Source organism: Schistocerca cancellata, chromosome 1, assembly GCF_023864275.1.
Source record: "Schistocerca cancellata isolate TAMUIC-IGC-003103 chromosome 1, iqSchCanc2.1, whole genome shotgun sequence".
Classification (NCBI taxonomy): Eukaryota; Metazoa; Arthropoda; class Insecta; order Orthoptera; family Acrididae; genus Schistocerca; species Schistocerca cancellata.
In genome coordinates this window covers 947,113,770-947,126,531 of record NC_064626.1, presented here as the reverse complement: position 1 = coordinate 947,126,531, position 12,762 = coordinate 947,113,770, and the positions used below count along the sequence as shown (strand labels likewise).

General features: G+C 37.7%; 1 protein-coding gene across 1 annotated transcript in view; it reads left to right on the top strand.

Moving 5' to 3' along the window:
• LOC126088199 (ATP-binding cassette sub-family C member 5-like) overlaps window positions 1–12,126 on the top strand; it is a 274,779-nt gene extending 262,653 nt beyond the window's left edge. The window contains exons 25-26 of the mRNA XM_049906328.1: window positions 3,640–3,918; window positions 9,814–12,126. Coding sequence (XP_049762285.1) covers window positions 3,640–3,918; window positions 9,814–9,921 — 387 coding nt within the window. The 3' untranslated portion in view covers window positions 9,922–12,126. The remainder of the gene's footprint in view (window positions 1–3,639; window positions 3,919–9,813) is intronic.
• The last annotated feature ends 636 nt before the right edge of the window (window positions 12,127–12,762 follow it).

Sequence of the window (12,762 nt, the reverse complement as noted above, 5' to 3'; positions counted from 1 at the left end):
TAAGATAATGGCAGTTTCACAATAATTCCTGAAAATGTGATGTCACATGCAATTTTGATGACTGCAGGGGTGTCTATCGACTTTGTGACAGGGAAGAATATATTATGGCTCCTCGATTTACTCACTGTAATTTAACCTGACCTCTTAGGTTCCTGCCTAACCAACACTGGAAAACATTTTTGATGACACAATATTGTATGTGAAAGCATAAGTTGTCTTGTAGGTATTCAGTATGTATATTAATTTAAACAATTAACTTTTCCTATTTGTGTGTTCCTGCAACTTAACAATAATGTTGCTCTTGGCTGACTACATCATTTGTCCTCTGCTATGAATATCTGCTGTATTTGGATGGCTAGATCACGTGACATGAGCTATGGTTGGCTGACAAAAGTGCATTACAATTTGGATTTCAGTTCTTTGGAAACCACCATGCTTCATTTAATGGAATTTTTTTTTTATATTTTCGTAATAAGAAAATATACAGTGTAAATGTTGTGACGTATCGAAGATCTTTCCAAAACGAATGTGCGGCCTTTAGCGATATACATTGAATGTTTGACTCAGTGTTGGCTACACAACTCCAGTGATGCTAATTATGGTAAATGTTTACTGTGTGGCTAGGGGAACATACACACATCAAAAAAAGTTTTGCTTCAGCCTGATTCCCAGAACTCCTGAAGATAGACGTTGACTGTGGATATTGTATCTCAGACACAGTCCCTTTGACTGTTCAGAGATGTCACTAAAGCCGCCCAAAGATGTAAACAGCCATGCATGAGCAGCACTTACTAGATGGAGGGGGTCTGACAGCTGATCAGTTCCAGTCATTCCACCAGGAAGGAGGTAAACGGCTAGTGTTGTCTGTAGTTCAACCATGCCTAGACGGACAATACTAGGTGGTTCGATCGTGTCTGCATTGTTACTTTGTTCCAGGAAGGGCTCTCAACAAGGGAAGCGTCCAGGAGCCTCAGAGTGATCCAAAGCGGAGTTGTTCGAACATGGAGGAGAGACAGGAATTGTTGATGACATGCCTTGCTTAGGCTGCCCAAGGGCTACTATTGCAGTGGATGATCACTACCTATGGATTATGGCTCAGAGGAGCCCTGACAGCAACGCCACCATGTTGAATAATGCTTTTTGTGCAGCGACAGGACGTCATGTTATGACTCAAACTGTGCACAATAGGCTGTATGACACGCAACTTCATTTCCAACGTCCATGGCGAGGTCCATCTTTGCAACCAAAACACCATACAGCGCAGTACAGATGGGCCCAACAACATGCTGAATAGACTACTCAGGATTGGCATCACATTCTCTTCCCCGATGAGAGTTGCATGTGCCTTCAACCAGACAATCGTCAGAGACGTGTTTGGGGGCAACCCGGTCAGGCTGAGCGCCTTAAACACACAGTCCACCGAGTGCAGCAAGGTGGAATTTCCCTGCTGTTTTGGGATGGCATTATGTGGGACTGATGTACAGTGCTGGTGGTCATGGAAGGTGCCATTATGGCTGTACGATACGTGAATGCCATCCCCCGACCGATAGTGCAACCATATCGGCAGCGTATTGGTGAGGCATTTGTCTTCATGGACGACAATTCGCGCCCCCATCATGCACATCTTGTGAATGACTTCCTTCAGGGTAATGACATTGCTCAACTAGTGGTCAGTATGTTCTCCACACATGAACCGTATCGAACATGCCTGGATAGATTGAAAAGGGCTGTTTATGGACAACGTGACCCACAAACCACTCTGTGGGATCTACGCTAAATCATGTTTGAGGCGTGGGACAATCTGGACCAACAGTGCCTTGATGAACTTGTGGATAGTATGCCACGATGAATACAGGCGTGCATCAATTTGAGAGGACATGCTACTGGGTATTAGGGGTACCGGTGTGTACAGCAATCTGGACCGCCACCACTGAAGGTCTTGCTGTATGGTGGTACAATATGCAATGTGTGGTTCTCATGAGCAATGAAAAGGCAGAAATGATGTTTTTGTTGATCTCTCTTCCAATTTCCTGAACAGGTTCTGCAACTCTTGGAACCGTGGTGAGGCAAAACTTTTTTGATGTGTGTTGTTTGTCATTTTTGGTTGTGAAGAGCAGTGAGTCAATTCTCCGCAGTTTCGAGTGTCAATTGTCTCACATGGTGAAGTTTAATTCCTCAGTAATGCAGTGTGGGAAGTTGTTTGAAGTTTTGTTGTGACTTCTGATTGCTTCCAAATGGTGATAGCAGGAACTGTGTAGAATTTCATGGACTCAACATCATGAAACTTTGGAAGAGAGGTGTGAATGCTGATTTTCTTTTGCAATTCTAATGCGTTCAGTAACAGTTCCAAGTTATCCACTGAGAAGAGCATCATTTTAGTTTCTTGTTGGATAAGAGACTATACACGGCAAGCGACATCTTTTGAAAAACAGTTGTCCACGAATACCGTGTACAGCTACTATGGTTTGTGCCGAGAAGTCTGTTAAGTCATAGGAAACAAGGATGTTGAAAGAGACGAATCACCTATATGTACTAATAAATACCAGAGAGTAGAACCATTGAAGAAAATAAGTTGTACATATTTGGATATTTCGCAGCAGTGAAAGAGAATCATGCAAATGCTTTATAGTTTGAGTTTATTCAAAGGGGTGGAAAAACTTTCAGCCTCTGTGTTTAAAAGCACTTTATATTGACAGGAAACGAAAGTGATGACAGATGATTTTGTCATAGTGCACCTTCAACATGAATTTGTGAATCATTCTGTTGAATTTCTGTCATTGGACAACCCATCCATCCACTCACAGAATATCGAACGCTTGTGGAAATCACTCAAATCTCCAGTAAAAAGAGAGGATGAAAACTGACCTTACTGATACACTCTCGATATTTCTGACCGACATAGCAAGCTAGTTGCCGGGTTATAGATAAAGAGAATTGCTGCCAGTGGCTTATAGAATATGGGGAATAGCACCTGAAGAAGACATGGCCAGCGATTTAAGTAAGTAAAGTTACAGCTTTCATTTGTAATTAATTGTAACATAGTGAATGTTCATCTTTTGTCGTTCTAGTGAACACAGTAAACAGTATCCATAACTCATCGACATCTAGCCGCACTGTCCATGTATATCATTAAGCACCCGCACTTTAGATAGGCAGTCATTCTGTTCATTATTGGTTTTTGTTTCCTAAAGATTCGGGAAGTTCTATGTCGGTGTTTAAAACACACACACACACACACACACACGCGCGCGCGCAGTCTTTGTTATTAATACCTGCAAGTTCTTGAATGTTATATTGAAGTTGCTATGAGAAATAGGTGTGGGAAATTATTACATTGGATGAACTTGTCATCACTTGCCCACCTGTATGCACTTACATCGTATTAAGCACACATTCATAATGCTTCCAGATAACTGCTACTTATTATTTACTCAAAGCTAACCATCACATCGTGTATGATTTTGCTTCCCATAGTTGGACTTCGCAGCTTTCAGTGTGTGTGTGTGTGTGTGTGTGTGTGTGTGTGTGTGTGTGTGTGTGTGTGTGTGTGTGTGTGTGTGTGCGCGTGTGTGTTTTGCACACTTTTTTTCTTGTGTTTACTATTAGTTTGTCTTTCTTATATTGCTTCCATTTGTGCAGGTAAGCCGTGAAGAGAAGCAACTCCTCACTGCTGTGGAAGCCGATGGTGAAAATTTGTCTGTGGGAGAAAAGCAATTAGTGTGCTTGGCACGAGCTTTACTACGCAAAAATCGTATTCTTCTACTTGATGAAGCTACTGCTTCAGTTGATATTGAGACAGACTTCTTGATTCAACAAACTGTTCGTGATGCATTTGCTCATTGCACAGTACTTACTATTGCGCATCGCCTTAACACAGTGGCTACCTACAACCGAGTAATGGTCATGGATGCTGGAAAGGTAGGTTGCGTTACTCATATTTATTACTATCAGAACAAAATTAATTGAAATTATTCTGTGCATATTCGTTGTAAGTTAAGGAAAAAATGAGCTTATTGTTGACAACATTAACATTTTTCATTGTAAATGTTAAAAATGGTCCTATACAGAAACTGAAAATGAGAGACTGAAACAGTTTTATTATTTCTGTAGTTTCTGACGATACCACAATGAAAAATACTCATATAGAAAAGTATTCCAATATTTCGTGTAAAATGTTGCTGAACATCAAATGCACATGTCCATGCAAATATTTGGAGACTGTTCTTTCTTATTAGACTTTTCTCGGAATAAAAATGATGGTAACAGATATGTTCGCTTTCCAGAAAATATTTAACAGATTTGGGAGTATATGCCCAACAAAGAACTGCTCTTCTACAACTAGATGGGGTTAAGGAGTGTACAAAAGTTGTTTAATGCTGAAGAAAACCTTGATGATAACTCTTCCTAGTTAAAACAATAGTTTCATAGCAGATTGAAAGAGACTTGAAAAATTAGACAGATGCTTTGAATCGTCTAAGGTAATTTACAGTAAGCATTGTAGGGCTGTTATTGACATCAGTACCACAGAATCATGGAAGAGTGAAATACAAGAGAAACGTTCTCATGTTGAAACCACAGTCAAGTCCAAATCAGAAGGCAGAAACCTTAGTGAATAAAACACTTACATACTTAAGCACTTTAATTTCTGACACCAGCGTACAGCCAGAACAGAAGTGACCTTCTTAATGGGGGGTGTAGTTTTTTAAACAGACACCGTAGTCCAGAATGCTGATATTTATACAAAGTGGTGCGGATATAGATGCTTGCGGTGACCACACCCCAGTGAAGTGCCATTGAGAGGACCAGCAATAAGGGCGCACGTCGCATCTTGATGGCTGGTTTCACTACGTAGTGGAACTGTGCTGATGGGGAAGGTGCTGGCCGCTCATAACAAAGTGACATTTGTGACTGAGGCGAATAAGTTTTACCACCCAAGCCCCATAGGATTGGTGGGGCTGTTTCTGACAACAGTAGAACTCTACACGTACTGCAGTGACATGCACGCATTTATGGTGATAATTTGACAAAAACGTATACATTTCATCAGACAAAAGTGACACTGCTTCCTGGAATTGGGCTGACTGACACGACAACTGGTAGACCCAAGGAGAAATCCACAAAAGGAACTAAGCCTTTCACGTGTTTGCCTCAGGGATACCATGTGTTGCTGAAGCCACTTTACATAAGCTTCCCAGTATTTAGCAGCATTATCTTAAGGGGCAAAAGGCAGTGGGTATGTCAGTGGCATTGAAGCCTACATAGTCAGTGTGGGGACAAGTTTGTGATAGCAATTGTAAGAGCCTGCTGATGCTGCTCCAGGAGAGATTGGGGTCACTACCTCCATGGACAGAAGAACCAAAGGATGAAGTAAACAGACAGAGTGCATGGAAGTGACCACCACACTTGTCACCAATTGTCTTATACTGAAAGACACAATCAACAGTGAACCAAAGTTTATTCTTCTTCCATATGCAAGCAAACAACAGTTGAGAACTTAAGATGCAAACAGAGCCAATCCAGTACTGATACAAGTAGTTATTCACAATAAGTATGAGCACACTATGAGAGTGATTGCCTCCTGGAGTGCACTTATAAATAGGAGGGCTCCAGTAGATGGTGCAGAGGATGCTATGCCATGTGCATAAGTTACGTGGCCACAGGTGGCTTCTGTTGGCCAGCGCACGCAGGTACTGTTGGCACAATATTCAAAGTGTAGTGTGCCAGCAGCCTTGTGCCTCAGTGCATATCCAAGTATTACATGCAGTGTCCATAGAAACGTAGAACAGAAAACATTATTTATACTGATTTTTGAGCTCTTGCTCTTTCTCTGGTCAAAGCAAACACACACACACACACACACACACACACACACACACACACACACACATTCATGCACTCCCAAATGGATAAGTCAGTGGCCATGGTGAGACTCATGCTGTAGCCACTGGTACGCGTGTTTCAGTGTCTGTAACATTGGGTGCATGAATGTGTGTGTACTTTGATAAGAGAGAGTGGGAGGGGGAGCTCAAAAACTAATATAAATACTGTTTTCTGTTGGCTCTTTCTATGTGCCACACTCTAACGAAACTGAGCAAGGTGGGACAGTTGTAGGGTGCTGGACATGCACCGGGTGCCATTTCAAATTCATGTCTGGCCATCCAGATTTAGATTTTCTGTGGTTTCTGTAATTTTTTAAAGAGGCAAATGCTAGTATGATTCCATTGAAAAGGACATGGCTAATTTCCCTTCCCATACCTCCCCAGTCACAGCTTCGGCTCTTTCTATAAAAGGTCCTGTTCTTCCTGCTTAGCAGACTTCCAGGTAAAGCAGTTGGAAGTCAGGAATATGAGCAGTGAAAGACACATGTTTATGCTACCAAGAGTTTACATTTCAGTAATGCTTATGAATGTAATGGAGGTTATTTTATCGAAAGTGGAGTAGTGCGTTGCACAATCGTTTTGTTCCAGTTGGAGGTGGAGGGGATAGTTATGTAATTATCATTTATAAATAACAATACCATAATACGAAATTATCAGTTTATTTATATTACAAAAATCAGTTTTGTCACAATTTTTGTAAGTTACTTACTATGTTTAACAATTATGAAGTATAATGGAAATATGTGTTTTGCGTAATTTGCAATAAGTGCGCAGTGAATTCACACCCTTCCTATCCCTGTCCCGATTTGTGCCAATAAAAATTAAAAGTACTGTCTTTTGATGTAAATTGATCAGAGATTTTCTAAAACTTACTTACATTCAATAGTTAGTAACTTTGCAGCTGTAAGTCACTTTAATCTGTTTTTAAGGTGTTGTATATTAACCCTGCTATACACTAAAAACTTGCTCACTTGCTGCTGAACCTGTCCTGTCTGATTCCTGTTGTGAACTTAAAAAAAAAACCTACAACTTAATTATTGCCTGCTACATACTCCTACACCACAGCTGAAGCTGCTTGGTCAGCTATTGTTATGTATTCTCAGTAGTTTAGCCTGTGCTGTTTGTGAATGATTATCTGTGTAGTTTGTTGTTTACCGTATTTACTCGAATCTAAGCCGCACTTTTTTTCCGGTTTTCGTAATCCAAAAAACCGCCTGTGGCTTAGAATCGAGTGCAAAGCAAGCGGAAGTTATGAAAAATGTTGGTACATGCCGCCACAACTAACTTCTGCTGTCGAATATATGTAGCACTACGCAGGCATGCTTTGTAGGCACAAAGATAAATACTGGCGCCAAAACCTCTGCGTCAGTAAATAAATTAAAAAAAAAGTTGAAGACGAGCTTTTTTTCTCCGTCGCGAGTTTCGACCACTGCATTTTCATACATTATCCAACGAAGTAAATACAAATTCCGTATTGTTCATCTTTGAATGTAGCACAATTTCAGTGTACTACGAAAATCTGACTGGCAAGACTGTTTTTGGGATGTTTGTCAATATGGCCAACTCTCCGTTCTGAATTTTTTCCTATCTGTGAGAAGAGATGGTTGCTAATAGGAACCTGATGAAATTTGAATCACATACAGTATTCTCTTCACCATAAGAATAATACGAATATAAACATTTTGCCATGTATTCTTTCGTGTTTGCTGCTATCTCATTTAAATCCTGTCTGCCAAATAAACTACGAAACTAGAGTGAGACAACAGCAAACGCGGAAGAATATACGTATCGTGTCATGTTTATATTCATATTATTCTTATGCCTAATAGTGATACAGTCAGAAATGAAGCACGGCAAGTGACTAGATTTTTAAATCTGAGATGACTCTAATTTCTGTGCAGAATTTGATGTAATAAAGAAGCGGCTGCAAAGCTTTTCAAACGGAGAAAAATTTTCGCCCAACTCTCGTTCAGAACATGTTCTATCATACGCAGTCTATTATTTGATTCTTGTTGATCATTATCAAAGAAAGCAGCAGTGTAAGTAACAACAAATAGCAGTCTCTTGCCATTGGCCATTGTTTCGCTAATGAGACGATTCCTCTCTCTCTTTTTATATATATATATATATATATATATATATATATATATATATATATATATATATATATATATATATATATAAATTGTACGCGGCGGTAGCGCACACAGAAGCAAGCCATGCCGCGAGCCGCGACAGGCCGTTAACACGCACTATCAGAATGCGACAAACAATGCATGACACAGTGCAGTAATGCATTTTCAGCTTAAGAGTGACGCAAACACCTATAACAAAGAAAACGGCACTTATCAGATCAAAGCAAAATAAGCAATCGATTCAAACCAGACGAAGCACGTGAAAAAGGAAGGGCACCCGTATAAATACGGACGGAGCGCCTGACACATAGCAATAGCTACGTGGTAAACCTTAACTGCTAAGCTTACGACTCGAACCAAACTACTGTAGCTGTATTGTCATTCATTCGACATAAATTGTGTCTCATATTACAATGGACCAACTTTGTTTCGATTTGGAGGTGCGGCCTACAACTTTTCTCTCCCCTTGAATTTCGAGTCTCAAATTTCAGGTGCGGCTTAGATTCGGGAAATTTTTTTTTCCTTTATTTCGAGTCTCATTTTTCAGGTGCGGCTTAGATTTGAGTAAATACAGTGTATGTTGCTAACAAATTTTGAATTTATTCACACACAGATGTAATTGATGTGTTTTAAAATTTAAGTGGAGGATTTCTACTAATTACATTGCTCCAATCATGTTTACTCCACATTCATCAATAAAGCAATGGACTACTTCATCTTTTATGCCCCTTTCTTGTAACATCATCTTAAGTGTCTCCAAGTTATCCCTGGTGTGACAAATATGGCAGGCGAGATCTTCTCTGCTATTAGAGTTTTGAAATTTGAAATTCAAGCCTAGTGAGCCATCACCTTTGGTAAAACCTTACCTTTCAAATGGGGCAATTTCAGTTGGAATCAGAGGCAAAGCTACTTTATATCTGTAATACTGACACAGATGATGTAGTGATAAGGGAAAAAAATCATTCTATTAAATGTACAGCAAGTCAGACTGGATTCAATAGCCGGTAGTGTTATTTGAATTCTGTCACAGTAATCCCTAAAAGTCTGCTAATGCAAGCCTTGATGCCACTATTGTATTCTAGTAATTCTCAAAAATAATTTCTTCACATTACTGAATGTCCTGCTGAGCATTGGTATCCTTAAATCTGTATCATAATCTGTAAAATGGAAGTCTCATTTTATAGTATAGCAGCCTGGACTCCCTCCTCTACCATCTCTGTGAGGACGTAAATTGAAAGCATTCTTGTGAATATTGGTCGAGTAACTCTGAAATATCGGTACTACTTCATGCGGGAAATTCAACATTCATTGTTGGTGATACAAGTTCTACAACATAAGTTTCATTAACCATAGTTTATTATCTTCAGAAGTGAAACGGTCCTTATAAACTTAGATAAACTGAACAACTAATGAAGCAAATTAACTTCAGTTAATAATCTAAAATTCAAATGAATCATACGGCCATCACATTTGTTTGCTATTACGAACTGCAGACTGTAAAGCACTGTGTCTGCTGTGTAGTAAGTTGTTATTTGTGCCTAATGTTTCCTGTCTTCCAAAGTATTTGCATTGGTATCCACCGTAGGGTATGTACTGTGGTTTTGTGTGTGTTTTATCTTCAGATGAACATTTTCCTATTCCACTCTATTGACAAATAATGTGAATCAGTAATTGATATTAATAATCTTTTGTTGCACTAATGTTTCATAATATTAACTAGTAGAATAAAATAGTATTAATAGTAGAAATGCAGAGCAATCATTTTCAACTAATTTACAAATTACTACTACTAATTTCAGGTTGTGGAGTTTGACACACCAGTCAGTTTAATGAATAGAGAAGACTCACTCTTCAGACAAATGATGCTTGCCATGGGAATCTCAACATTACAGGATCTCAGTATATGATATTTTTGTCATTTAGGGAACAAATGTAAATTAATGGTTCTGGAAAACATTGCTATTTAACAGCTGCATTATATTTATAGGAGGCTACATTATTGCAGCTGAATTTATGAGAACTCATAATTTTTGGAAGTAAAACGGATAATGAGAAATCAGTCAAGGTCATTGTAGACGTATCATTGTTCAAAAAGTACAATGTTGTCTTGTAGTGATACAGCAAATTTTTGCAGACAGAGGAAGCTTGGATATTTTCGTAATGGAATTATTTACACTAACATGTTAAATCTGTTATTTGGCAAGGAGCATGGTGGCAGTGGCCTTACTTAAATGTCGGTATGTTTTTATACGATTTATATTTAATTTTTGAAAAATATTTATCTTGCTATTTAGCATCAACTTTAATGTAAAAACACATCTTATTTTTGAGACTTTTGTAAATGTATGTATGTTCATGCAGTTTTTGTCTTTGCATACAGAGATAAGTGTTTATTCGGTGGAGCATGTCTTGACAACTATTTTTTGAATCAATATGCTATAAGTTGATAATGATCCCATAGTGAAATAAACCTTTTGCTTTGACCTCACAAACTATGTAGAGCACTCTGAAAAATATACAACCCACCCATTACAGTTACATGTTTCACCTGTGAGTGACCAAACACACAGTGAAACTACTGTTGTAGTCATAAATGAGTGAGAATCTGGTGCTGTTGATATGCAGGAATTGCTTTCTATTTTCAGAGTTGAAATATCCTAGACTTATTAATGCTGTTTGTTAAGAATCATATTTTGCAAATAATTTACTGTTATAAAGCAATTTTTCTGGTTGTAATTAACTACCTTTAAACTGTACTTTAATCATCAGTTTTGTATTTGTGAAATGAAAAACATGGGTTTGTGTAGCATTGGAAGGGCAAAAAAATCTGTTTTGTTATCAACAGTTTTTCTGTAAGTTAGATCTGAACAGTAATTTTGTATGTATATGATTTTGATGATCTAGTCTTCCACTTGCCCTGTTATTTGTTGGTATTGACTTGGTAGAGTTTTTTCATTTCATTACAACTCGATGCTGGCTTTTGCCTCTGTTTGTACAGACTGGCTTTTGTCTCTGTTTGTACAGAATGTAAAAGTGACACATTTTAGAAAACCCTGTTACTGTATAGCTTAAGAAATTAGTATCCTTTAAATATACTCCAGGAAGCAGAAAATAGAAAATGACTTAACAGTAAAAGAAAGGTTATTGTCAACTTGGGAACATTTGTCTTTTGGCTACCACAGTTCATTATTTTGCCCATTTGCAGAAAGGCCTTTATTGCATATGCACAAAAAGGAAAAATTCCTTAGAAACTTGTTACAAATGTGTCAGCATGCATATTATTGGAAAGTAAACACACTGTGAAGACACTATAAGATGACTAATAAAAAGCAAATGTTGCCAGTCCATAATTAAAATCCAGCTTTCTCTATTTGAGAACAGTTTAGTTATCTGTCCCCATAACAGAAGTGAGGTTTCTTCTTAAGTGGAGTGTAATGTTCCTCATTGCTGCACACATCAATGGGAATTGAAACCTGTGCAGCCATTTGAGATCTGAAATTGTTTATTTAATTTACATTTTATATGTAACAGCAGACTTTTCCAGGCAGATATCAACTCCAAATAATTTAAGTGGGCAGAATAACTGAGCTTGGCAAATACAATTGATTGTTTTAATTGACTGTCATAATACTCACTTGTTATAATACTCAATTGTATATTCTGTTTTACTGGAATGTACTGAAGTTACTCGGCTTCTCTAGGAAAAAAAAAAAAAAAAAAAAAAAACTATTTGTTTTTATTGTGCCAGTGTTCATCAATATGTGTTGTAGTAGTCTTTGGAGAAGAAAGTAAAACTTTTCTTTACAATATTCAGCTGTGATTTATTCCAAACTATAGAATTTAATAATATTTATTTATTTGAAAGTTAAATGTATGTAACCATATTGTTGCAAAAGAGTACAAAAATATTTCTCAGTAAATTTTAATGTTCTTTTACATGTGATTAAATATTCTTACTGTTATTACATGATTAAATGTTTTACATGGTTACTTCGTTTGAATTCTGAACTATGTTTCAAGATGATGTACTTAAAATTATGAAAGCTAAGTGCCTAAATAAATGTATACCCAGAGTTATAATAAATATGCAGTTGTGCTGCTAATTTGCTGTACACTTTTTTTTTCTTTTAAAACACCATTTGTGTTACACATCTACTGCGTGGTGTTGTCCAGGTGGGGGAGGACTAAGTCCAAGTAAGGGTTGAAGATCATTTGTGACCAAAATATATATTGTGAACAGTGTATGCTGAAAATACCAGTCAAAACAATTAAGAAGAATTTATTTGTAAGCTTTCAACAATTAATTAAAAAACACATTAAGAACTATAACAAGTCTCAGAAAGGTGATCAAATTTCATAAATGTGCACATCCCCGAACATGTGCTGCAGTACTTTGCTTTCAAGGAAGACAATGCACCGTCACACTGACCCACATTGTACTGTTAAAACATAGGAAACCCAAGAGGGTGTATATGGTTATGAAAATATCTATGTTCAAAGACAACAAACAAATGCTGCACTTAACTATCACTCTTAGGAAAGAAAATACTTTCAACAAGCTACATCACAAAGGCAAAGAAATTTGTTGCAGTTTCTCGAGAATTAATGACTTCTCACTAAGTTTCAATTCCTATAATGAGGTACCAAATAATTATTAGGACACAGAAAATATTTGTAATACAAGCTCATGTGTCAGAAGAACAATGCATTTCTGGCTCAAAATGACAGCTACAACAAGAAGAAATTCT